This window comes from Cariama cristata, unplaced genomic scaffold (assembly GCF_000690535.1).
Source record: "Cariama cristata isolate BGI_N322 unplaced genomic scaffold, ASM69053v1 scaffold5440, whole genome shotgun sequence".
Taxonomy (NCBI): Eukaryota; Metazoa; Chordata; class Aves; order Cariamiformes; family Cariamidae; genus Cariama; species Cariama cristata.
Window position 1 is genome coordinate 2,001 of NW_009595128.1, and position 23,269 is coordinate 25,269.

The 23,269-nt window shown below is 46.5% G+C and overlaps 1 protein-coding gene across 1 annotated transcript; it reads left to right on the forward strand.

The window, feature by feature from the left end:
- The first annotated feature begins 1,018 nt into the window (after positions 1-1,018).
- Positions 1,019-22,879, forward strand: USP28 (ubiquitin specific peptidase 28). The gene is made up of 24 exons (XM_009700759.1): positions 1,019-1,087; positions 2,427-2,559; positions 3,868-3,979; positions 4,339-4,501; positions 5,407-5,493; positions 6,207-6,344; positions 6,799-6,872; positions 7,408-7,484; positions 7,865-8,013; positions 10,147-10,274; positions 10,438-10,533; positions 11,477-11,608; positions 12,318-12,565; positions 12,805-12,875; positions 13,195-13,423; positions 14,865-15,050; positions 16,347-16,486; positions 17,778-17,873; positions 18,888-19,066; positions 19,161-19,239; positions 19,552-19,631; positions 20,648-20,771; positions 21,380-21,578; positions 22,704-22,879. The coding sequence occupies exons 1-24, from the start codon at positions 1,019-1,021 to the stop codon at positions 22,877-22,879; spliced, it is 3,165 nt and encodes a 1,054-aa protein (XP_009699061.1).
- The last annotated feature ends 390 nt before the right edge of the window (positions 22,880-23,269 follow it).

Below are 23,269 nucleotides of genomic sequence, written 5' to 3' on the forward strand. Positions count from 1 at the left end.
TTATTCCCCTGCAACGTTGCCGGTTAAGATTAAATGTGTGATTTTTAAGAAGCTGGGGTTCAATGGACTGCACAGACAGCAGGATCCTAGATAGCCTTTATACATCTGGGCATACACGATACAGTCCCGGCTGGTTTTCCTCTTGTAACATCCTTCCTGTGCTACGCGCAGTGCCGGCGTTAGGGAGCCGTATCTCACGGCGTGGAGATTTCACCCGGACTGAGCCGTTGGCAGCAGTGGCCAAAGCGCGGCCACGAAAAGGGGGGTGGCAGGACCCCTGACGTCAGGGCTTGCTGCTGAAAGGGGCTCCTTGTAGAGAGCTGCCTCTCCTGATAGCCGGCTGACTCAAGTCATTCGTGGCTTGGTAAGCACAGCCAAGGCTGCAAAGATTGGATAAGTCTGGGAAAGAAAATTTCTGTAATCGGGTTTTTTTGAGTAGTTGAACCAGTCCAAGAATCGGTTGTTGACTGCGGCTTAGGGCCTAGAGTGAGTATCTTGCCAAAGTGGCCTGTGCAGCGGGGGCAGGAGCAGCGATAGCAGCCTCTTATTCTGACACCGTATTGTCCGTGAGAAATGACACGCGCAAATGGCATGTGCGGCCAGACTTAAAATAGCCCCTCGCCGATGCCCCAGGAACACGCAGCCTCCTTATATGTCCTGCTGCACATGCCGCTGCTGCCGGGGGGAGGGGGTGCCCCTTCCCACCGCAGGTGCCGTGCATCCGACAGCAGGGAGAGCGTTTCCTCTCAGGCCTGCCGACGTCCTCCTGAGGGTACAACAGATTGAGCGTTCGTCGGTAAATTTAGGGGAAAAAAAAATTGAGTATGATGTTCAGGCCAATGTTGGTATTGCCATCGAGCAAGCGTGGCTGGGGTTTTGTGTCGATCTGTCAGTAAAAAGGAAAGAAGGAAGCGATACGCCAGTGAGCCCGCGGCAAGCCTTGCAGAAACAGCTTGATGTCTGTCCTGGTCACCTTTTCACGTGAGCTTTCTTTATTTCTTGCACATAGGATTGCCAGATGCTTTTAAACCAGCTGAAAGAGATCACAGGAATTCAAGATTCGGCTTTCCTTCACGCGGCTCTAAAGGTTTGTGCCTGTTGTCATTGTTCTGTGGAAAGGAGAGCTCTGAGTTTGTCCCAAAAGTCAGGCAAGTTCAGGCTCTCTTGAAACATAACGCGCGGCTTGGATGTTCGCTGGCGTGGCTGTGGGCTGATCATGAGCTCGTCCTCGCTGAAATAGCCGGTGCGCGGCCTGTGAAAGCAATATGGTGCGTGCTGTGTGGAATAACGTGGTGCATGTGAGAGGTGAGGGGTAAATCCTCCGCTGCTTTTCTGCCCTTCGCTTGTGCTTTGTTCGGGCCTACCCGTGAGGCGGACAAGAAGTACGCAAGGCCAGCATTTGTTGGTGTCAGCAGGGAACGGGCAGTTTTGGGGCTCATACGTATACATCCACGTCTGAAACAAAAACGCCACGCTAAGTTGAGAACGGTTCATTTTTCTAACAGCAGAGCTTAAAATCTGTGCTGTGGCAGCGTGTGCTATGCTAAAACATCGTAAACATTTCCTGGAAGTTCTGCTGCTACAGGGCTGTTGTTACCCACGCCTTATGGTAAACACAAAGGGAGTGGGTCAGAGTGGGTTTTTCTCCATGTAAGCTGTTTCAGGGGTTCTGGACAGCTGCAATAGTGTCGGTAGCTTTGTGGCTGGGGGCTGTCTTGTCCGTGTCTGGAACAGCTCCAAAGCGAAGGGACGCAGGAATCTCAGGCACTTGGAGAAGCAACATTTACCTGGAAAGATTCTTCGTCGTAGTGCATGGTTTGGTATTTATAAACTGTGGTCTTACACTGGTTGCGGCCGCATCCGTCTGGGATCGTCAGATGCCGTCCGTCCTCTTGAGATGTAGCAGCAGGATGTGGATTGTGCTCGTAATACACAAAGAGATTTGTTTAAAAAAAATCCTCAAATGTTTCCCTAAGAAGTAACATCCAGAAAACGCTAGAATAAATTTAAAGGAGATTAGCCTGTAGCGATGGTCTGAAGGAAGCCCTGGCTCGGCGAGAGACATGTCTCTCGAAATCCATGAAGAGTTTGATTCCTGCAAGTCTCTCCTGGTGGCAAAGTACCCTGTCGCGCTTCGGGCCTACCGCGACTACTCGAATCTCTTGTGAGGGAAATTAAATTAGTTAATGGGGTCTGCTCTGTCCTAGTAATAAAGCCAAAGTGCTTTCCGACAGAGAAATTCTACCCTTTGTTTTCATTTTTTTACTACTGCTTGTCACCAACAGATTGCTCTCTCTCCCGTAGCTAGGAAAAGCAAAGTTGGTGGCGGTGTGCCTGTCTCAACCACGGATGCATTAAAATGTTGTGCAAATGTAGATGAAGTAAACCTGACGCTACGGATTTTTTTTCCCTTATCGTTCTACTAGGCTGCTAATGGAGACCTAATGGAAGCGGTCACCTTCCTGACAGAGGAGCACGCTCAGGAGCCAGCTCAGGACGCGGCTGCCGCAGAGCCCTCCGCTTGGGAAGGAAGCGCTGTGGGCAAACAGCTTCCACAAAGTAAGTCCTTCGTCTCTGCTCGCCCTTATGGTTTCATGCGTTTCGGCCTGAGCCAAAAGGGGAAGTATCGATCCTCCCTGCTTCTGCCAGTGAATCCAATCGGCCCCTGTCCTGGCACCGATTGGATTTTACCAGTACTGGTCACTTGCTGCTGCGGGACCGTTTGGGCAGTTAAACCTTCCTGGTGAAGGAGAGCTGTATCTGAAAGGAAAGCGACTGTTTAGTAGTAGTTAGACATTTTGTAGATGGCACATCATAGTTACAGAGCTATCATCATCTTAAGCGGTTGGTCTTGGCTAACACAGAAAACCCAGGAAGCTCCTAAAGCACAGGGGAAGCGGAGTAGAGAACCGAGTCCCTGCCGAGGCATACGTTTCTTTCTACAGCACCTGCTGGCCGAGCAGGCAAATTGAGTGTTTAGTGTCATGTTGTCATGAAAACGTAAAACGTTATTTGATCTAGCAATTAGACGGCCTGAAAAATGTCTTTATACATGTCACAGGTATTGGCCAAAGCAGGCCGTTGGTTTGGCACATTTAGATTTAAAAAGCGTAATTGTAGCCTGAGGTAGTTGAGAATAGTTTCTTTCAACCTTTTTGCTAATGACACTGCTATTAACTGGAGCTTTCTCAAGTGATACTATCACCGGACAGGTTCACAATGCCAAAAATCCGTGGTGGGAGCTTTGAAGCAACACCCGAAACGGCGCGACTGCCCTTTGTTCCACTCTGTGAGGCTTCCACCTCTTCCAGAACTACTCGTTTTCCTTTCTCCTCCTTTCCTACATAGCTGGTACATTAAGTGAAGGCAGGCAATTCCAGGGTGATTGCGCCGGTGCTATCGAAATCGTTTATTTCTTCAAACAGCGTCAGCTGTCAATGCTGATGTCGATTCCAGGGTGATTGTGCCCATGCTATCGAAATCCTTTATTTCTCCAAACAGCGTCAGCTGTCAATGCTGATGTCAAGGCGTAGCAAATATAAGCAGCAGCTGATGTTCCTGTTTCATTATTTCAAGGGGTTTGAAATGTTCCCTCAAGCTCCAAATTTGGCTGTAAGGAAATCTGGCCGGTACACAGCTGAGTGGTCTGTCCTGTTCTCCCCATCCAGCCCACTCGATGGCTTTTCAGGTTCCCTCGCATGATCCAAGCTACAAAGGTTCATATTTAAAACTGAAGCTAGACAATTATGCTCACATCAATTGAAAAGTCGTATTTGTGAAGCATCACATTTTCTAGAAGTTCCTTTTAAAGAGAACGTTTGCCTGCTCCTGATGGAAAACTGATCAGAACGCTGCCTCCACTTCTAGATGTTGCTTCTGCGCTTACCCCTAACAACAAAGACGACCTCCGCGCAGTCGACGCCTTCGGACCACTGGAATCACCAAAAGCTCGGGCTGCAGAAGGAGATGCCACTGAAAGGTCAGTAAATTGGGTTTGGTTTTCCTGGGTATGGTAAGTGGATTCTTAAGCTGATACCTGCAAAAGAAACGTAGGTCACCTACCAGATGTATACCTACTGCTTTTAGAAGGTGCTTGGATCGTTAGAATCGTAGAATAATTTCGTTTGGAAAGGACCTTTAAGATCATTGCTGCCTTCTGCGTAGCTGACCTTTACGTCTGGGGCAGTACTGCAGCACAATGGTTGAAACGGGAAAAGCAGGTTTAGTTGTGGTTTATTCAGTCCCCGCTGCTGGTGCCGACACGCCACGCAGAAGGATGCTGTACTGGCTTCTCTGTGAGGCGATGTTTTACAGCACGGTGTGCGTCTTTTATGACAGACCACAGGAAGCGCATTCCGCTGAAAACAAAAATCGCCCCAAAAGGAAACGCTGTGAAGTCTGGGGAGAGAACCCCACGCAGAATGACTGGAGAAGAGTGGACGACTGGCCCGTTGGGATGAAAAATATTGGAAATACGTGTTGGTTTAGCGCTGTCATACAGGTAATCTTATAGTAAAGTTCTTCTGGAGTTGCTGCAATCTTGGAGTCAAAATGTTTATCACTCTAGAATTAAATAGGCAGCAGCTCTGTGAAGTGCTCATCTGTGTACGATGACTGAATGTGGCCGCGCTCAAACGAGAATTTTGGTTTTATTCGATGTGATTGTGATTTATTCTGGGCGTGCACAGAAAGAGCCAAAGAGCAGTTAAATAGACTTTGCGTAAAAATAGATAGCGATGCATGTAATCTACGTGTACGTATGCAGGGTTTTTTTTGGTGCAGCGATGTCCAAATGCTTACTGAATGACATGAGCTTGACTGGCAAAGCGAACCGATAATTTAATTTTACTGCAGTTATTGTTGGCTCCATGATACGTGGTGTATCATATTCCAGTTAATGGAATACACTGGCATAGATGCTTGAACAAATAAGCAACTCGGCGGCGTATATTACTAGTGATAACCTAAACAAGAAGAGACAGCAGTAAGTGGAACTGAGCAGATTTGTCTCTTCTAACCGTTTCACATCAGCAGATAGATGTTAATCATACGTCTCCAGCTTTGAGGGGAAGTAAGAAAGCTTCGGATGGACTCCTTTCTTGCTGCGAGTTGTTCCTGGATGCTTTTTCTGAGCTTACCTATGCAGAATAGAATGCTCTTTCCTAAAACAGTTATATATGGCCTAGAAATGGCAGGATGAGACTTTGTTCTTTGGCGGCTATGAATGTGCTGGTCCGGCACACAGACTGCTCGCTTTGTAAACATTTGTTTAGTAACACCAGGCCGTTGAAGAATTAGAAGTTAACAAAAAAGCTGTCGAGTGAAAGAGCAGCAACGGGGCATCAAATTGTAGCGAGTCAAATCCTCAAAGATGCTGACTGGTCTTTACCTCTCCTTTCCTTTCAGTCTCTGTTTCAGTTGCCAGAATTTCGGAGGCTGGTCCTTGGGTACTCCCTCCCACAAAACGTGCTTGAGAGTTGTCGTAGTCGCGCTGTAAGTTTTCATCGAATAACGTTGTAAACTTTCCCTCTTTTGTGGCATGCTGTTCTGCTCTTTCTCTAAGCCGATTTAATCTGGGGCCATCTGAAACTGCCCTGCCTATGTTAATGGCTTTCAAATTGTCGAGCTACGTTAAAGACAAATTTGGGAAATACTTTTCAAAGGCAGAATCACTGTAGAAAAAAACCAGGCATTTCTTGTAAAGCTTGCCTCTCGAGCTTCTAACTGTGGTGTGGGGAGAAATTCATCCCTTGGAACTTCTCTGGTAGCTCCAGACTGTTCGTTCCTTCGCATGCACCATAGGAGAACTGGTATTTGAGCCTGGTCTGAAGGTCTCTCTAGCCCCAGTACCTTCTGAGAGCAGTCAGCAGAAGGTGCTTTGGAAATATTTCGAGAAAAAGGCACGCATGGGATAATCCTTCGCTTGTTACATCGTTCTAGCTTGTGGCCATCGCCGTTTAAGAGCCTTTGCTTTGCCTGCTTCGTGTGTGCTTTTGATACTCTAGGAAACCACAAATGCGGACAATAAATTCATAAATTCACCAGCTTTTGCCTTCCGTTTTAGCAACTGCTGCTTCTGGCACTCTTTTCTCTAAAGGTTTTTGTTTCGGTTAAATATGCGTGTGGTATTCTGTGGCGCTTTGTTTTAAGACGCTGCTTTTTCGAGTTGCAGGAAGGGTTTGGCTTTTCTTCTTTTTGCAATGCAGGGAAAAAGAAACATTGCATTCATGCAAGAACTTCAGTGTCTGTTTGCTTTAATGCTGGGGACACGTCGTAAGTTTGTAGACCCTTCTGCAGCACTGGAACTCTTGAGGGATGCGTTTAGATCCGCTGAAGAACAGCAGGTAAAACCACGTTAAAAAGCCTTTTGCTTTCTTTGAAACAGCATTTGCAGCCACGGCAATCCTATTTCACTTCATCCTGCTGTTACTTTCAGAGGCGTCTCCCCATGTTTGTCAACTGACAAGCAGCTGTCCCTGTGTCATTTAGGCGAAATGTACGTGCTTGCTAATTAAACAGCCAGCCTAACAGTGCTCTACCCGGTGCCATCTGGGTAGTTGGGGAGCGATCGCAATAATTTCCTCTGATCTAGTTTTCAGATGAGCAGAGTGTTCATTATCGGTCTAAATCAGCACAGCACTTCAGTTTCACACTTCTTTCAGCTGGCAATATACGGCAATGGCTAGGTACGGCAATACCAGTCAGGTTGTATTCCAGTAGGTTTGAGAAACCAGTAGACTGTGGAAACGCTTTCTGGTTGGTACGACGCTTGACTCTCGACTTTTGTCTCTCTTCTAGCAAGACGTGAGTGAATTCACACACAAACTACTAGACTGGCTGGAGGATGCATTCCAGCTTGCTGTGGATGTCAGGTGAGTTTTTTGTGATCTCAGGAGTTTGACCTGATGCTGAGGAGAAGCAGATTTTTAAAGGCAAAGCCTTAAGAAATGAGAGGGCTTCACCTGAAAATTTTGAGTAAAAGAGAGAGAGTTCTTTGTTTACTGAGGATGATGCTCCTTAGGCTCGAAATATGCTTATGAAGCATTATATCTACATTTGCTGTATGTCAGCGTAGGACTTTATTGAATACCGATATGGCCTGCAGAGTAAATAAGCTTTCTAGGAGAACTCAACAAAAGCGGTGTACGTGAAGGATCCGGTTTCTTGGAACCGCGTTTCAAAAGGTAGTGCCTTAACTTCCCCCGCCCTCCTTGCCAGCGTAAGTGTTATAATGTGCCTTTGAGTACCAAAACAGATGAGAAGCTTCCTCTGTATTTTGTGCTTGGATGGAACACTTTACTTTTAACTGCAGGAAGATTCCCAAGCAAAGGCTTAGATTATGACTTGGGGCCTTTTTTTTGCAGCCTACAGCTGCAAAGGAATGCGTGCTTTTTCTTTCTCAAACAGGAGCCCTGGGGACAAATCTGAAAACCCAATGGTACAGCTTTTCTACGGGACTTTCCTGACTGAGGGTGTCCATGAAGGTGAGTTAAGGGTTTCGTAGATTCTCGTTGTAACTCCTTTGAGCGTTTTGAGTTACAGCAGTGATGATACAGGATTTTGTTGCGCGTTCCTGATGAAACTGCCTAGTTCTTTAAACTTGCAAATAGTCATCTCGATAAAATTGTCTGTAACATTTATAAAGTCTGTCTTCTGAAAACACTAAATACTCGCAAGTACTTACGTATTTGAAAGCATTCATTTATAAGGAGGCTTGCCCTGACAGACGTGTACACGCCTGTATGCAGTTTGGTTCTTGCAAGTTGCACCTCTGACTGGTGCTGACAGCAAACTCTTGAGTTCACCAGAATTTTTTGTTCTCTTAAGTTCATTCATCGTTTTTTGTATTCTTTCCATCATCCAGGCAATACTTTTTCCAAGATCGAAACCTTTGGTCAGTATCCCCTTCAGGTAAATGGTTATCGAAACTTGAATGAGTGCTTGGAAGGAGCCATGGTGGAGGGAGAGATGGATGAGACGAGAGCATCTCAGTCAGTGAAGTATGGACAGGAGGTTAGTTTTACCTTTTTTCAATCAGCTTTTAGTTGACTGCCTCAGAAAAACGTGACACACGTAACGCGGGGGTGTCTCAGTATCTTCTGATAACTTTAAACAGCAATCGTGAATGTTCCCTAAGAGTTGAATACAAAATATTTTCCGAATACCTGGAATCTCACGTAAATGTATGTGAGTGTTACATTGTGAAATGCTAAGACTTTACTTATTTGTAAAGATGTGTTGTCCTGTATAACGGGTTTGAGGAATTTGTTTTAAAATGAAAAGGTAAACATCTGCTTCTGATGCAAGTGTGATAAAGTCTCTCTCTTTCTGTTGAAGCCTACCTGTACCTGAGTAGGGGGAGAACCACTGCCTCCATATTTTCGGAGGGTAAAAGTACAGTGCTTAACTCTATGGTATGCCATTTGGAATTTGTATCTTTCTCCCTATTACGGTGTGTGGTTTTTTCTTCTCATTTTCACTCTTACCACCTGACTGTGCTGATTTTTATTTTTTTTTCTTCCCCCCAATCCCCCCCCCCAATCTCACAAATCACAAACCAATCATAAAATATTTAGTTGTGGCAGCGTAGAAAGTGAAGATGTACCATTAGATTCAGCATCCTACACGTGTAAGTGCAACTGAGAGGTTAGCTTAGAGAAAGACTGGGAAATAACGTTAAGAAATTTGCAAAGGCAATTAGCGTAGGGGGGGTGGGAGAGGAGTTTTAGTTCTGTGAGAATGCCTGAAAAATGCGTTGCTGTGGTTGTTTAAACTAGCAAAGAGAAATGAAGCCTTGGGCGGGTAGGCCCTGTCCGACTCTGGACTCAGATGCTTGTTTCTGGTTTCCCTGGTTCCTGCCTGAGGCCGTTCATGTGTGCATTTAGGGCAGATGTAGGCGAAACTGATAGAGGCTTGTGCCGAAGGGACGTAGGGAGCTCGTTGGGCAGGTTCTCTCCAGCTTTTCAGTTCCTCCAAATCCTTGTCCGAAAAATAAGGGAAATTGGATGGATAGAAGGAAAAGGCTCTGGCTTTATTGCTAAGAAATCTGACTGGAAAAACTGTGCATCTTGATTTCACTTCCCAGGATGTCGTGACTAGAGGACTGCCTGATAGGGGACGTAGAGAATAAGGTGCATTTTGTCTTTTGAGAACGTAGGTGAGTGTACTGAAGCTCAAAGCATCAGTGGGACTAACGAGAACTTATGTTTCTCCCAGGTAATAGGTGTGTACATCATTCCTTCTCCGTGTTTATGTTCTCTTGTTCTGAAGATTAGGCTTCTTGTCAAAAAGCTCTGCTACCTGGCCATTTCCTTCCAAATTTTTTTCAAAATGATAATGAAAAAAGAAATTTGCCTTCGTTGGAAATATTTTAGATCTAAAAACGTGCTTGTTGCGCTTGTGGCTTGTTGCCACAGATTTATTGTGGCAGGACGTCTGAGGTAAATCCTGCAGATAAGGAAAATGAGCTTGGTGTGCTCATCCCGAGTCCAGCATGGAGCATTGTCTGGGTGATGCCTGCGAAGGAAACTTCTGGAAGTGGGTGCTGGAAGTATTTGTGAACCCGGGGAGAGAGAGAGGAAGTGTAAATTCAAGCGAGAATTTTTTCTTTCAACATGGCCCTCTGAAACAGTATATGAAATGTACAGAATGCAAGCGTCTCCCCTGAATCTCCTAAACCGAGTAGTTTGCAAATAGACTGAGAGAGGATAAGGAATCGGGTACTGCTTGAGGACTTCTGGTTTTGTTCATCATCGTTGCATGTGATCTACATTGGAAAAGAACTCTCTTGGAGGCTCTTAGGTGACGTGCGGAGTTTGTGTAGTCTCCGCTAATTCTGTAAAATTCAGTGCTGGACCTGTTAATAATCTGTCAAGCTGGATGTGTCAGGCAATGAAAAGTAACTTTCTGAAAGCGATTATGAGGCTTTTTCATGGTAAAAATGTAAAATGGAAGCAGAAATTTTAATCTCGTAAAATTTGGCTTTCTGACTAGTCACTCTGTGAGCAAAATACAGACTAAATCATTATTTAAAGACAGACAGTCATTTAGGATCGGTCTAAAATCATTTAGGATCAGTCAAAAATGTGCTATTTAGCAGTCCTCTTAAAACAAGTCCCTTTGGGGGCATTTCTGCTTTTGTTGCAGCGCTGGTTTACAAAACTCCCACCAGTACTGACCTTTGAACTCTCCCGATTTGAGTTCAATCAGTCACTAGGACAGCCAGAGAAAATTCACACCAAGCTAGAATTTCCCCAGACTATTTATATGGACAGGTGAGTTGTTCTGTGGTACGGTATGTTTAAAGCTGTTGCCTTATTGTAATTATGGAAATTAAAAAGGTCGTATGGGTGAGCAAGGAAGGATTCTAAAATATTTGTGAAAGATGTTAGAAGCAAACAAGTCTGACACGGCAGGGCTCTGTATTTCTCTGTTTAGGTACCTCTACAGCAGTAAAGAGCTTATTCAGATGAAGAGAGAAGAAATGAAGAGATTGAAGGAGAAAATGGTGATTCTGCAGGAGAAACTGGAAAGGTAAGTAGTCATCTCCATTTATTTTTGTGCCCTGTGGAGCTGTGCAAGTGCTTCCTTTTAAACAAGCTTTCTCACAGAAGAGACACTTGTAGGGGAAGGAGAAACAGAACCAGGTTTGTTCCGAGAAGCGTGGAGTGAAGAAGTGTGGTTTTAAAAACAAACTCGTGGCTTTGATGGTTTCTGAGTATTACTGGTGCTGTTACAAGAATAAATTCTTTAAATAGTAAAATGGCCACCGTCAGCTGCCTTGGCAAGTTTTGGGGAAGAAGCCCAGTAATACGTTTAAAAGAATCTACATATTTATTCTTTTTTTATATCAGAGGTCCCCTCCAGCTTAGAGTTTGGTGGTGTTCATTGGGGAGGGAAGGAAATCGATAGGAAAGATCTGGTTTGTGGACAACCAGAAGATCTCATGTTCCAGGTGCTTTGTGTAAAAGTCCTTTTAATGGACATGAAGCTTGCATACAGCTTGCATCTTTAAAATGACGGTTCTGCAAACAAGTGGCAGGCAAAGAGGTGTGCTGCGTCACAGTAGCCCTGATGGTCTCTGTCCTCGGTGAGGTTCTGGCGGGTGTGGTGGAAACAGTTGATATTTAGACCTGTGCGACCCAGCCAGGGTCGGGTTGGGACAGAGTTAACAGTCTCCATAGCAGCCGGTTTGGTGTTGCATTTGGGTTTTGCGACTAAAACGGTGCTGATGGCACAGCAGTGTTTTGGCTGCTGCTGAGCAGTGCCCTGCAGCCTCCAGGCTCTCAAGGTCCGCTGGTGGGAGATGGTGAGTTGGGTCCCGTGGCATCACCTGGGTTTTTCCCCTCCTTCCTTCATGGCTTAAACTGTCTCCATCCTGAGCCAGGAGCTTTCTTCTCTGTCGCTCTTCTGCTGTCCCCTCGGGTTTAACCTGTCATGTTCCTTCATTCGTGCAACACCTTGCATTGTTTTCTAGGTACATGAAATACGGCTCTGGCCCGGCCCGCTTTCCGCTGCCTGACATGCTACAGTATGTTCTCGAGTTCATCGCGACAAAGCCAGCTGGAGTTGTTTCTCCTACTCAGGGCTCTCGGACAACGGTCCTGCAGTCCCAAGCCGAGCCTCACGTTTTGGACGTGCTTTCGCAGCCAAATGGGTTAGTAAACAGAAATAAAGACTTTGTAGGGGAATGTTTTGCCTTTCAGCTCAACGCTCCTTGTTGGCATGCTAGAAGTGGGTTACTTATCTGGGCGCTTGTCAGCGTGCTGCTGTAATGTAGGAATGCCTGTGCAAGTGGTTGGTCGCTGCCTTGCTCCTAGCTAGGTTCTCTTTGTGTAAATATGACGCTGCATCTAGTCTGTTCTTTTTCCTTTTCCAAAAGCATCACCATGTTCCTTATCTAAGCAGCAATTCTGAGTTAAATGATGTGCTCTTTTTGGATAGGTTACTAATTTTTTTGCTTCAGCAACCAGTAAATTACTGCAGTATTGGATTATTACAAACCTGGCCAGCACGGTTGATTTACACTGTGAATTAAGCTGAGTAAATACATGAGTTTCTTAGTAGTAAGGGAAGGAATTTTTAGAATTGCTCATTGTGGGTCGGTGCTTACAGAGTTCTGTAACAATTTTTGCTTTTATTTGTCCTATATTTTAATTCGGACTGTTCAGGCAGAAGTACGTTTCAACGTACTTGTTCTCTTTATGTTTTGTACCCTCCTGGAAGAGCAGTCCTGCTCTGGCTCTGGAGTACATTTTGTTTGGTGTATTTCATGTTCTTTTCCAAAAAGAGAAAAAAAACAAGAGAAAGATTGAAAGACTTATCCACTGTTCTTGTATTTTGCCTCACAGCTTAGTAGAAAGGGACGACGCTCAGACTGAAGATGGAGCTTTCTCTTTGGCAAATTCTTTGCCGCAGCCAAACTCGAGGATGCCGCTCCAGCCTTCTGGTTCGCCGGCAGAAATGTCGGAACGTCTGGCTCCCCGCATGGTTTCCGAGGAAGAGCTGAACCTTGTTCGGACGTGTCTGCAGCGATGGAAAAACGAGATCGAACAAGACGTGCAAGGTTGGCCCGAAATGTGTTCGCTGCAATTTTCCTGTTGAATGCCAGCCTGATTTCCCCTCTTGCTTTGGCTGGATACCTCCTGAACTACAAAGAATCTTGTACATGTTTCAGCTCTGGTGTTAAGTGTATTTGATGGTTACTGCGCGGCTTCAAACTTGTTGAAGTGAAAGTGGCTGGAATAGCCTCATGAGTAGTCGTTCATTTTTATGTATTTCTTTCATTCGTGATGTTCTTGGCAGATCTGAAGGAGTCTATTGCCAGAATCAACCTGTCCATTGAACAAATGTATTGTGACCCCCTCCTCCAACAGGTAAGAAATGCAGCTTCATGAGGTAAATATTAAACTGGTATTGCCGGTACTGGGTTTTGTTAGCAGCTGTCAGTTTAAATTGTCCGCTTTGTTGTACTTAAAAAGTCCCTGCGATGAAGCAGAGAACAAATTCTTTATGAAAATCTCGTTGCTTTTTCCTTTAAAAGTCACTTCTCACTCAGTAGGAAATCTACCGTATGAATCAAGAGTCTTGTACCAGGCTACAGCTATGAATGCATGTGCAATTTTTGTGCAGAGGTCAGGCAAACATCATTTACTAAAAGTAACACCTGAAAACTCCGTCCATGTGAACTTGCAGGTTCCCTATCGTTTGCACGCAGTCCTGGTACATGAAGGGCAAGCAAACGCTGGTCACTACTGGGCCTTCGTATACGACAAGCCTCGAAAAAGCTGGCTCAAATACAATGACATCTCGGTGACAGAATCGTCGTGGGAAGAACTGGAGAGAGATTCATTCGGAGGCTTGAAGAACGCCAGTGCCTACTGCCTCATGTACATAAGCGATCAGGTGCCCCTCTTTGTTGCAGGTACTGGAGCCAAAACTGCTGGTTAGGTAGACATTTGTGTGTCATCACGTCTCTCTAGCCCGCACGGTTGTTAAGTTCCTCAGCTTCTGTTTGGCACAGTTGCCTTTTGACAATGCAAAAAATCTCACCCCAGGTAGAAGCGAAATCAGTTGCTCTGTGCTGGCTTCATCTCTAAATCCCTGGTAGGGCTGAAAACTGAAGAACTGTACTGGTGAGATTAGGTACAGTATTTCAGGTGTTATTAATGTGCATAAATATTCAAGCTCCCCCTTTGTCGCGTTCAGCATGCATCTAGCACTGGTGTTTTCGCTTTGACTCCTTATATAGTTTATGCGACAGTGTTCCTTTCATAAGGACACTTCTCGCATTTTTATCACACTTTCTGACTCCTTGGCTTGTTTTTTAGCGGTGCCGTCGTATCGAACCTAAGCGGGGCCCTTCTTTTATGCAGCCTTTTCTAGGGCATGAGTTATTGGTAGCAGTGGCTTAGACTCACAAGCGTGTTTGCAGTGCCAATGTATAAATAGTTGTGCGGAGAAATTATTGTGCACGTGGCACTATACATGGCAAACAGCTGTAGAAGAACCTAATAATTTCACGCGTGGTTCATTTTGATGTAATAAATAGAAAGAAACAATAGAGAACTGTCATTCTGTTCGTTGCTAAATATGGCTGATGAGGATCTGGAGGTTGTTCTTTGTCTCTCTTCCTGTGGCAGTTCTGTTTCTGAAATGAACCCATGGTTGGTTTGGTGTTTTCCCCCCCACCTCCATTCAATGCCATTTTTGTTGTTTTTTAAAGATGCTTTGCTTTTACAAGGGATGTGTAAGAAATATGGTGTGTAGAGAATTGGCATTTGCTCTTGATCGATTTCAGGACTTGTCTAAAGCTGATACGGCTTGGGGTTTGTGCTGTTTTAAAACTGAATACTGAAGTAGATCTAAAAAGTGCTGAGAAAGGCCAGCGTGACGCTCATGCTACAGAATCCATGCAGTTCCCTGCCTTTATATGCTGTGTAGTGTGGTAGGTGTGATATCTCCAGCCCAATTGTGAATTTTCCGGCTATTGGCAGTTGAAATACTGTTCTCTGTACAACTGTTGCCCTTGAATAAGGATGTATTCCTGCCCTGCTGCATCAACAGGTGCTGTTTCTGGAATTTCTCTGTGATAAATGCTGCCCAGTGGTTCAACAACACAGGTTTTGGTTTCAGATAACTATGTAGATTTGTCTTCATTTTTGCACTTTTGCTTACGAACTGCTTAAATTACAAAGCTAGTAGAAAGTTGGGGTTGGTTTTTTTCTCCCTGTTTATCCCTCAGCCAATTTGAGGGTGGCTTTCCATAATATTGCATCTTTGTTTAGTCTCTAATGGTGGTGTCCTGCTGCTTTGTGTTTCCTTATATGCCCCTGCGTTTCTTCCAGAGGAGGACGACGGCTCAGAGGTTGGGCAGTTTCAGAAGGAAGTCGAAGCCTTACCCCCAGAGCTGAGACACTACATCCAGGAGGACAACTGGCGACTCGAGCAGGAGGCAGAGGAGTGGGAGGAAGAGCAATCTTGCAAGATTCCTCAGATGGAGCCTTCGCCTGCTTCTGAATCGCAGGACCTCTCTTCTGAATCAGGACCAGGTGATAACCGCGTCTGAATTCGCAAACCGTGTTGAAACTGGTCACAGGCAGCTGGTCACAAATAGCACTCTGCTGGAGCCATCCATAGATTTCTAGATATCTGTCCCGGTCTGGCTAAAACAGGACCATTTCTCCTTTTGGTAGATTTTCCTTCAGTGAAGTTTCTTCTAAGTCACTGCGCTTTCTGAAGCCGGCTACATGTTTTTCAGACAGCGGCTGCCTTCAGAATTGGTAACGCTTGATGTTTATAATTGCTACTAAAGTAAGGGCAGGATCAGTATGCAGAAAGGCCCACGTTTATACTTGTTTCTGTGGGAATCAAGGTCACCGCTGACTCTCTCATGTTAAGCAAGTGAAAAGATGTAAAAGGGTCGTGCCTGCGGGGAGGTGTGGGCGGGACAGGTGACCAAAAACTGTCCAGCGAGGGATTCCATCCCATCCACGTCACACTCGGTATAAAGCTCAGGGATCAGGGGAGCCAGCCCTTCTTTCATGGCCGGTATCCCTGTGGGACCCCGCTCCCTCTCCTGCCTCCGCTCCCGATCCATGCATTCCTGAATCCGGTTCCCATCTGCTGCCGAGTCCGGCCCGGGACATACCGTTGCCCACCCTGCTGCTCCGTGATCATCATTGAGAAGCTCAGTATTGGTTTTCTATATTTCTATTAGTAGTAGTATTAGTATTAACATTATTTTACTCTTTTTCATTGTTAGCGTTTGATTGAAGTAGTTTTCATTTTGCAACCTGTAAGTGTCTCTCCCTTTTCTCCTCCCCATCCCCTTTGGGAGAAGAAGGAGTTAATGGAGAGCATCTGCCGTCCGCTTTAATTGCCAGCCCAGCCTTAAACGGTGACAATATCTAGGAGAAACTGTTGATGAAGTAGCAAAGGCAGCTGGTGGAAGCTCTGTCCTGGCAATTCCAAAGGCTCTTCTCCTATTTTTGCATGCGCGTCCTTCCAGGCTTGTCACCAGAAATGCTGTTTTCCATTCATTTAATCATAATGGGCTAATCTCATTTCACTTCCAGACTTTTTTTTTTAAAATAAATTTTCAGTAGAGAATGTTCGAGTGCTGTTCTCTGGAGCAGGAAAGCGTTACTTGGCAATCGCTGACAGTTTGTGCCATGCCCACTGGAAAAGGGGTATATGCACAAGCTCACGGCGAAACACCCTCACCTCTAGGATGAACGCAGCAGCTGTTTAATCCTGCATAGACAAGCTGCGCAGCGTTTTAGAATAGGATAGGAGAAGTCGTCCTGCGGTTCATGCTTGCTGATATGACACCTCTGTCCTGACAGATCAGTCTTCAGTCTGTGAGCGGAGCGTGCGCTCCCTGTCCTCCGAACACGCCATGATTGCCAAGGACCAGACTGCCAAGGCCATTGCCAACACCGCCGACGCCTATGAAAAGAATGGCGTGGAAGCAGCTCTCTGCGAGGTAGGAGCTGAGCCCTGGCCCAGGAAGCAACCTGTTCTTGTCTTTGTATTCTTCTTCTTGAGACCTTTGCTTTTTCCGTTTCTGTGTGGTTCTGTAGCTGTGCCACGATGAACTCGGTTCCCTCTTGCTTTCCTGTGTTCGGCTTTGGTTTTTCTTACTCTTTTTCTTCTTTTTCTTCTTGGCCACAGCCCAAGGAGGTTTAGCCAGTGAAGGCCCAACCGGGAGAAACAGCCCTTATGCTTCAGGCAGAACAACCACAGGATGCTAAGGAAACAGAGTCTGCTGCCCAAACTAGCTCCCAGGTCTCGGAAGTGGAAATCCCCAGTGTGGGGAAGATTCCTGTTAGATCCGATGCAGATGGATATAATGAGGAGGTACAGATAGTAGCGCAGGGGTTAATTGCTGCCAGTCATTAACCTTTAACTGTGTAGTCAGCTGGCTTTGAGCTTTCCCAAGACAGGGTACCATAACAGTCTGGCATGGAAGCAACGCTGTTCACAAAGTGCATTTTCCCGCTGCAGAAAGAAATTAAGAAGGCCAGACCAAATCGTTCAGTAATTTCATTTCTAAATGCCATCAGGAAAGCGGCTCTGTAAAAGCTCTCAATCATTAGATCTGCACGTTGGTCCTTTAAGCCTTCTGTCTGGCACAACTACCTCAAAATTGATCCTAGCTATATTAATTTGCTTGCAAGCCTCTTTATTGTCTCCGGTTACAGTTTCGTCCCCTCTCTCAAAGACATCGGCCACTAATAGCATAACTTACAGTACCCTCGCTACTGATCATTTTTGACTCTGACAATTTAACCACGCTCGTACGTACTCACGCGGCATTGCGGAGGTTCAGTCTCTGTCACAAGTGCAATTGGATTTCGCACAAACACCGAGACCGTTACTCCTTATAGGCTTGTGTGAAGTCGGCTCCACCGTAGGCACCGCTCTATTACTTGCATTGCTTAGGAAGATTGAGTGGGACACAGAGGGGATACGGCTGGTGTGCTTTACATTCTCACGTGTTGAATTTGCAAAGGCAAGGCTTGGAGCGACCAGCCTTTAGACCTTTAAGTGCTTAAAAAAAAAAAAAAAGCCCTGCATGTAAAGTGCATGTGATAGAGTAAGTGGCATACAAGTAAATCGCAGCTCTGGCTAATTCCACCTGTATTCGTGTGACTTCCTTCAAACCTTACCTTTTGAAAGTTTGTTTCCGTTCTTCACCATGCCTTCTCTTCTTTCCCTGTCTGTTACTGTTTCCCTTGTTCTCGTTTGTGTTTGTTTTCCTGCTTTCATGGTAGGTGATGCTGAGTCCGGCCATGCAAGGTGTCATCCTGGCTATTGCAAAAGCCCGCCAGACCTTTGATCGAGATGGGTCTGAAGCGGGTCTTGTTAAGGTATCTTACTTGTTTGCTAAATCCAATAGTATGGATATCCATTTTCGCAAAATGAGGAATCTATGCTCTGTTGACATATCAAGAATGTAAAGGGAATGATTCGTGCCGGTTTTCTTCCAGTTAATGGCCCTTCCGGCCTGCCTTTCAGTTTCTACTCTCTTATCGTGACAACGTATCTGACAATTTTTAGAGCTTGTAAGAAAGAGCTCCCTCCTCCCAGGCAAAATTACCGCCTTTTTTTCTTTTTTCCTTTTTTTTTTTTTTTTTTACTTTTCACTATTTTTTCTGCTTACTCTTTTAGTATTGGCAGCTCTCGATCTGGGGAATAAAAAGGAGACTTTCTTTGCCTGCTTTCCAGAACCTGTTGTCTAGGTCCTCGGTGTGATCATCAGAAAATAAACTGTCACTCGTGAATTTTGATTATTTTTTTTTTCCCCCTTGGTCCTGAACATGCACGCTTACTGTGACGTCTCTTGTAAAACGTGCCCTCGAGAATTGTATGTGTTGAACAGAGGGACTGGAAAGAATAAGCACTGCTGACTGTTGAAGCTGACGTTAGGTTTTACAGGCAGGTAGATTTAACTAAAAGCGCCGCATGGGGGAAATCACCCCTGCTATTAATCTGTATAAATATAAATCACAAGATATTCTTGCACCTTTACTACAGATAGAAGGGTATTACAATCAGTTTTTACAGCCTTGGCGCTCACAAGAGGATTACCAAAACTGCCGAAGGCAGCTATACACCCCCCTCTCTGAAAGGCATTTAGACACCTTGGCGCTTTTGGAAAGCACACGCTTCATGCGTGGGGTTTGCCTTGGGGATGCCTTTTGTTTGCAGTTCCAGGCACGCGTGGGCTTCCGTGCAGCACTGGAACATAACCAAGCAGCGGAGGCTAGGTATCGCCCATGGGAACCCTGTCGTTACAGGAGAGGTTTGGGCTTTGTGTCAGCTGCTGTGGCTTTCCCCGGGACAGCAGAGCGGACGCGATAGTACGTACGTTTCGTTGGCAGGCGTTCCACGAGGAGTACTCCCGGCTCTACCTGCTTGCCAAAGAGACCCCGACCCCTCAGAACGACACCCGCTTGCAACACGTGCTCATTTACTTCCTGCAGAACAATGCTCCGCAGCAGGTGGTGGAACGGACCCTTCTCGAGCAGTTTGCAGACAAAAACCTCAGCTACGATGAAAGGTTTGTGCCACCCACGCCAAGATGAGGCTTTTCCCCTGCGGAAGCAGGCAGGGCTGTCGTTCTGATTTTTCTCGTCTCTGCTTCCACGGAGCAGGTCAATTAGCATTATGAAGGTAGCACGAGCAAAGCTGAGAGAAATCGGTCCCGACGATGTCGATATGGAGGAGTACAAGGTAAGGGACCAGAGCACTGCCTTTGATCCTTCGCCCAGTCACAGTCACCGGCACAACTGTCAGCAGCTTCCTTGCTGTCCAAAGCTCCCGTCTGCAGAAGGACGCTGAAAAGGAGAAAGCATACGCTGGCAATCTCCTGAGCTTTGAGGAATGTCTGTGCAGTTGTCTAAATTGATTTACGTGTCGCTTAGGAGAGACATTTAAAACCTTCAAGGGCTAAATTCTGATAGGCTTTTGAGTTGCAAAGGAACGTAAAACACGTGCGTGTTACAGGCAAAGCTGACGCTCTGCTTTCTTGCTGCTCCCCAACAGAGATGGCACGAAGACTACAGCCTTTTTCGCAAGGTGTCAGTTTACCTGCTGACGGGGTTGGAGCTGTACCAGAATAGCAAGTAAGTTACTTTTATTTGTGCGTTTGGGCAAGAGAAGCTCTAGCCTGAAAGTAAAGGCCATTTTGACAGACCAACTTCTTGATGTTGATGGCCCATTTGCGTTCAGTCTTACCTTTGAGGCCAACAGGCTTTCTTTTCGGCTTGCTAACAGCCCTGTTGGGAATCCACAGTCAACCTTGATGAACGATTTAAATATTATGCCGAGGTACTCGCTAGCTGTCTGACAGTTTCTTGGCGTTTCCCTTAATTTTTCGCTCCGTGAAGCAGAGCTTTATATTCTTATTTCCAGACACGGGTTTGCAGGAGTGATTGCCATTGCCTTTTATTTATTTTTTTTTTCCGCCCACTTCGAACTCCTGTATTAAAATTAAACTGTCTTGAATTGGAGGTTATGCTTTGTGTAAACACACACTTTGGAGTACTCTAGACTCTCAAGAATGTTAAAAGGGCCTTGTTTTCCTCCTTGCTGTTTTAGAACCTGTATTTTACAGAAATAGGGCAGTGTGGAGAAGGACAGTGCCCTTTTATGAAAGACTGGTAATTTGAACAGTGATTTTTCCAATCTGGAAAATAAACTGGCTTTCAGAAATTATTCATGGATGGAAACAGAGTTGAATTCTGAGGCGGTTAGCCAGGATGAGCCACCAAATTCAGGTGGGCAAATTGACAAGAGGCTGGGCGGGAGAGCCTGGTAGAGCTTCCCTGAATTGACCTTATCCCTGTCAGCCGTTTTGTTTTCTCACCAGGGGGGGTTACAAGCAAGAAGTACGTAAAGGAACTGCAAACATTACCTTCTGCACTTCTTTGAGCCTTCTCTCAAAGTGCAAGGTTCCCGGAGCAACACAGAACTCATCAAGGCTGGCCGAGTTGTGTACAAACTTGGCTTTAAAGGGCTCTTCCTAAGATGCTCCTTTGGCATACTGGGCCGAAAGGCATGTTAATTACTTGGTGTAGGGCAGCTGCTCATTTATGCTTTGGCAAGGAAATAAAGTTTTTCCTGTCGGGCCCCATGCTAGGTACCAGGAGTCGCTCACCTACCTGGTCTACGCCTACCAAAGCAACACCAAGCTGCTGAGGAAAGGAACCAACAGAGGAGTGAACGAATCGCTGATCGCCTTGTACAGAAGGAAGTGTCTCCTGGTTTGTATGGAGGAACTTGACGCTCATTCTTAGAGGGGAGGGGAGGGGGCAGTCTGGGTGACGCTGACTCCTGCGGTGCAGTTCGCTTACCGACTGCTTGCTGTGTGTTGCCCAGGGGATCAGACCATACTGTATCCCCTTTTAGGAGCACCCTTAATTAATGTGCTGCGTTTTCAGGGAAGGTTTGGATGCTGCTGAACACACTCATGGGTTTAACTCAGTGCTTGTGTTGTTAACTCAGTGGTTGCATTGTTCTCTGTCGGTTTGCTCCTTCCACCCCCACCCCCAATATTTATTTCTAATGTTAATGGCTTCCTCTCTCTGAGCAAAAGATGATGTCCTTTTCCCCAGGGGGCAAAAGGAGAGCATAAAAATGAGGCTTTGTTTTTTAGTTCACGCTCCATGGTTGCCGAGAGCAGCGTAACTGTCTCTCTTGTGCCTATTAACTGTGGCTTCTGCCCCTGACCAAGTACCAGCAGTAGTATGGAAATCCAGGAAGTAATAATTCCATGAAATAATGTGCCTGACGGCTCTCGGAGAATCTGGGTAAAGGCAGATCCATGCTTGCTTTTTACAAGTCTGGACCCTGGTTCTCCCTCCTCCCCTAGAAGCTGAACGAGGTGGCAGCATCCCTCTTCGTAAGTTGTGAAGAAGCTCGCGTGGCAGAGGGCATTAGCATCCTGAACGAGCTGATCATCCCCTGCATGCACCTCATGAACAACTTCGAGATCTCCAAAGAGGACCTGGATGCCATCGAGGTCATGAGAAGCCGCTGGTGCTCCTATTTGGGGCGCGAAGACATGGACGGTAGGGATCGGCTGCTGGCCTTGCCTTTTTTGTGCCGTTTGTGGGCAGGGCAGCATCTCGATCTGAACGAGGAAGGAATTAAAGGACCGTTTAAAACTCTTCCTTCAATTCCTGGCATTGGCACTGTAGCATGTTGGGGTCCTTCAGAGTGCGAGAAGAGAAATGCATTTGAATCATCTATTGAATTATGGTATGGAAGAATTTAATCTTCCTTTGCACCAAAGACACAGGAGGATTCCTCTTCCCTGAAATGCGAAAAGTTAATTTGAAAAGAATGGCGTAGCGTTATCTAGATGTGTTTTGGTTTTCTGTTCCAAGTGGAGGTCTCCCTGCAGATGGCAGGTGAATGCCGATGGGCTTGATTGCGTAGGCATGCTGCTCACCGGGAGGGAGGAACAGGTTTTATTGGTGGCCAGGAACATGGCCAGAGTTGCAGAGGACCAGATGAGGCAGCAGCTTCAGAGGATCTTTGCATTCTCAAGAGAGGTTTGTCAGTTTAGAGCTGATTTTTGGTTCTGGATAGCTGTTCTTGTTCTGTATTGTCCTTCTGCAACCTGGAGTCGGGCTCCCATGACACCCCTCAGGTCATTTTGGTTGAGAGAAACGGGGTTTGACCCCACCTCGATCTGTCCGGACGATGCCTGCTCAGTACAGGCTGCCATGCCGAAGTACGAGACGTGACAGGCTGTAAAGCATACTCCGTTTCCTTCACGTGCAAAGTCAGCGTTTGAGCGTCGCCTCGAAGCGCGTAGTTGCTTCTGCCTTGCCAGCCAGTTCAGGGCCTTTTCTGGGAAAAGGCGATACCCCGGGGGGACGCGGCACCGTCCCCAGGGCAGCCAGGTGGCAGGGGAGCTTCTCTCTGTTCAGGGCGCCCTGGGTCGGCGGGCAGGACTCCAGGACGGAATGAGGGAGTGAGGTCCAGGCGGGCGGCAGCTGGTGCGAGGCCTCCTCTGCGTCAGCAGACGCTGCTCGTCCCCGCCTGCAGGCGATGGGCAGCTTTCAGCGCTGGAAGATGATTCTCTGAAAGGCGTCATAGGTTTTTAGCTCGCAGCCCCGGAGCCCTCTGCCATCTGCTCTTTTACTCTTGCGGTGCCACTGACTCTTTCATCCTCTCCCCTTTGACAGCAAAACTGCAGATGAAGCTCGGCGAGTTACTCCCCCGGCTCCTCGACTGCTCCACCGAGGTCATTGTTCTGAAGGAGCCCCCGAAGATCCGGCCCAACTCCCCCTACGACCTCTGCAGCCGGGTTGCAGCCGTGATGGAGTCCATTCACAGGGCCTCGACCGTGACGGTGAAATAGGCTGCGGGCTCCCCGCTGTGAGGTGGTACGCACCGGGGTCCTCCCTTTGGGCCGTGTTTGAAAGGGAGAGGGAAGAGCAAGGGGCAATTTGGATTCAGAGCTGTGTTCTTTGTAAATACGAACGAATAAAAAGCGGTATTGCACTTTTGAGATAAGACGTGAAGTGGTAACACAAAGGACCTGAACCACTGTTCTCGTGTGGCACGCCAGCTCCCTGGCAGCACCGCCTGCCGTGGGGTCCCCAGGCCGCCTCGAGAGGAAAAAACGTTCTAGACGCTGCTCCCTCAGCCTGTGACGGCAGCCAAGCGAGGGACTGGCTCCTCTGAGTGAGCCGGGCTATGAGCCACCATCGATCTGTCAGGCACGTTTAAATCTTCCGGAACGATTAGC

Excerpts from the sequence above, each read along its gene's own strand:
- USP28 (XM_009700759.1), top strand. The coding sequence starts at position 1,019 with ATGCTTTTAAACCAGCTGAAAGAGATCACAGGAATTCAAGATTCGGCT. Across the intron at positions 3,980-4,338 it reads GAAGGAGATGCCACTGAAAG|ACCACAGGAAGCGCATTCCG; the intron begins GTCAGTAAATTG and ends CTTTTATGACAG. Across the intron at positions 19,632-20,647 it reads GAGCTGTACCAGAATAGCAA|GTACCAGGAGTCGCTCACCT; the intron begins GTAAGTTACTTT and ends GCCCCATGCTAG.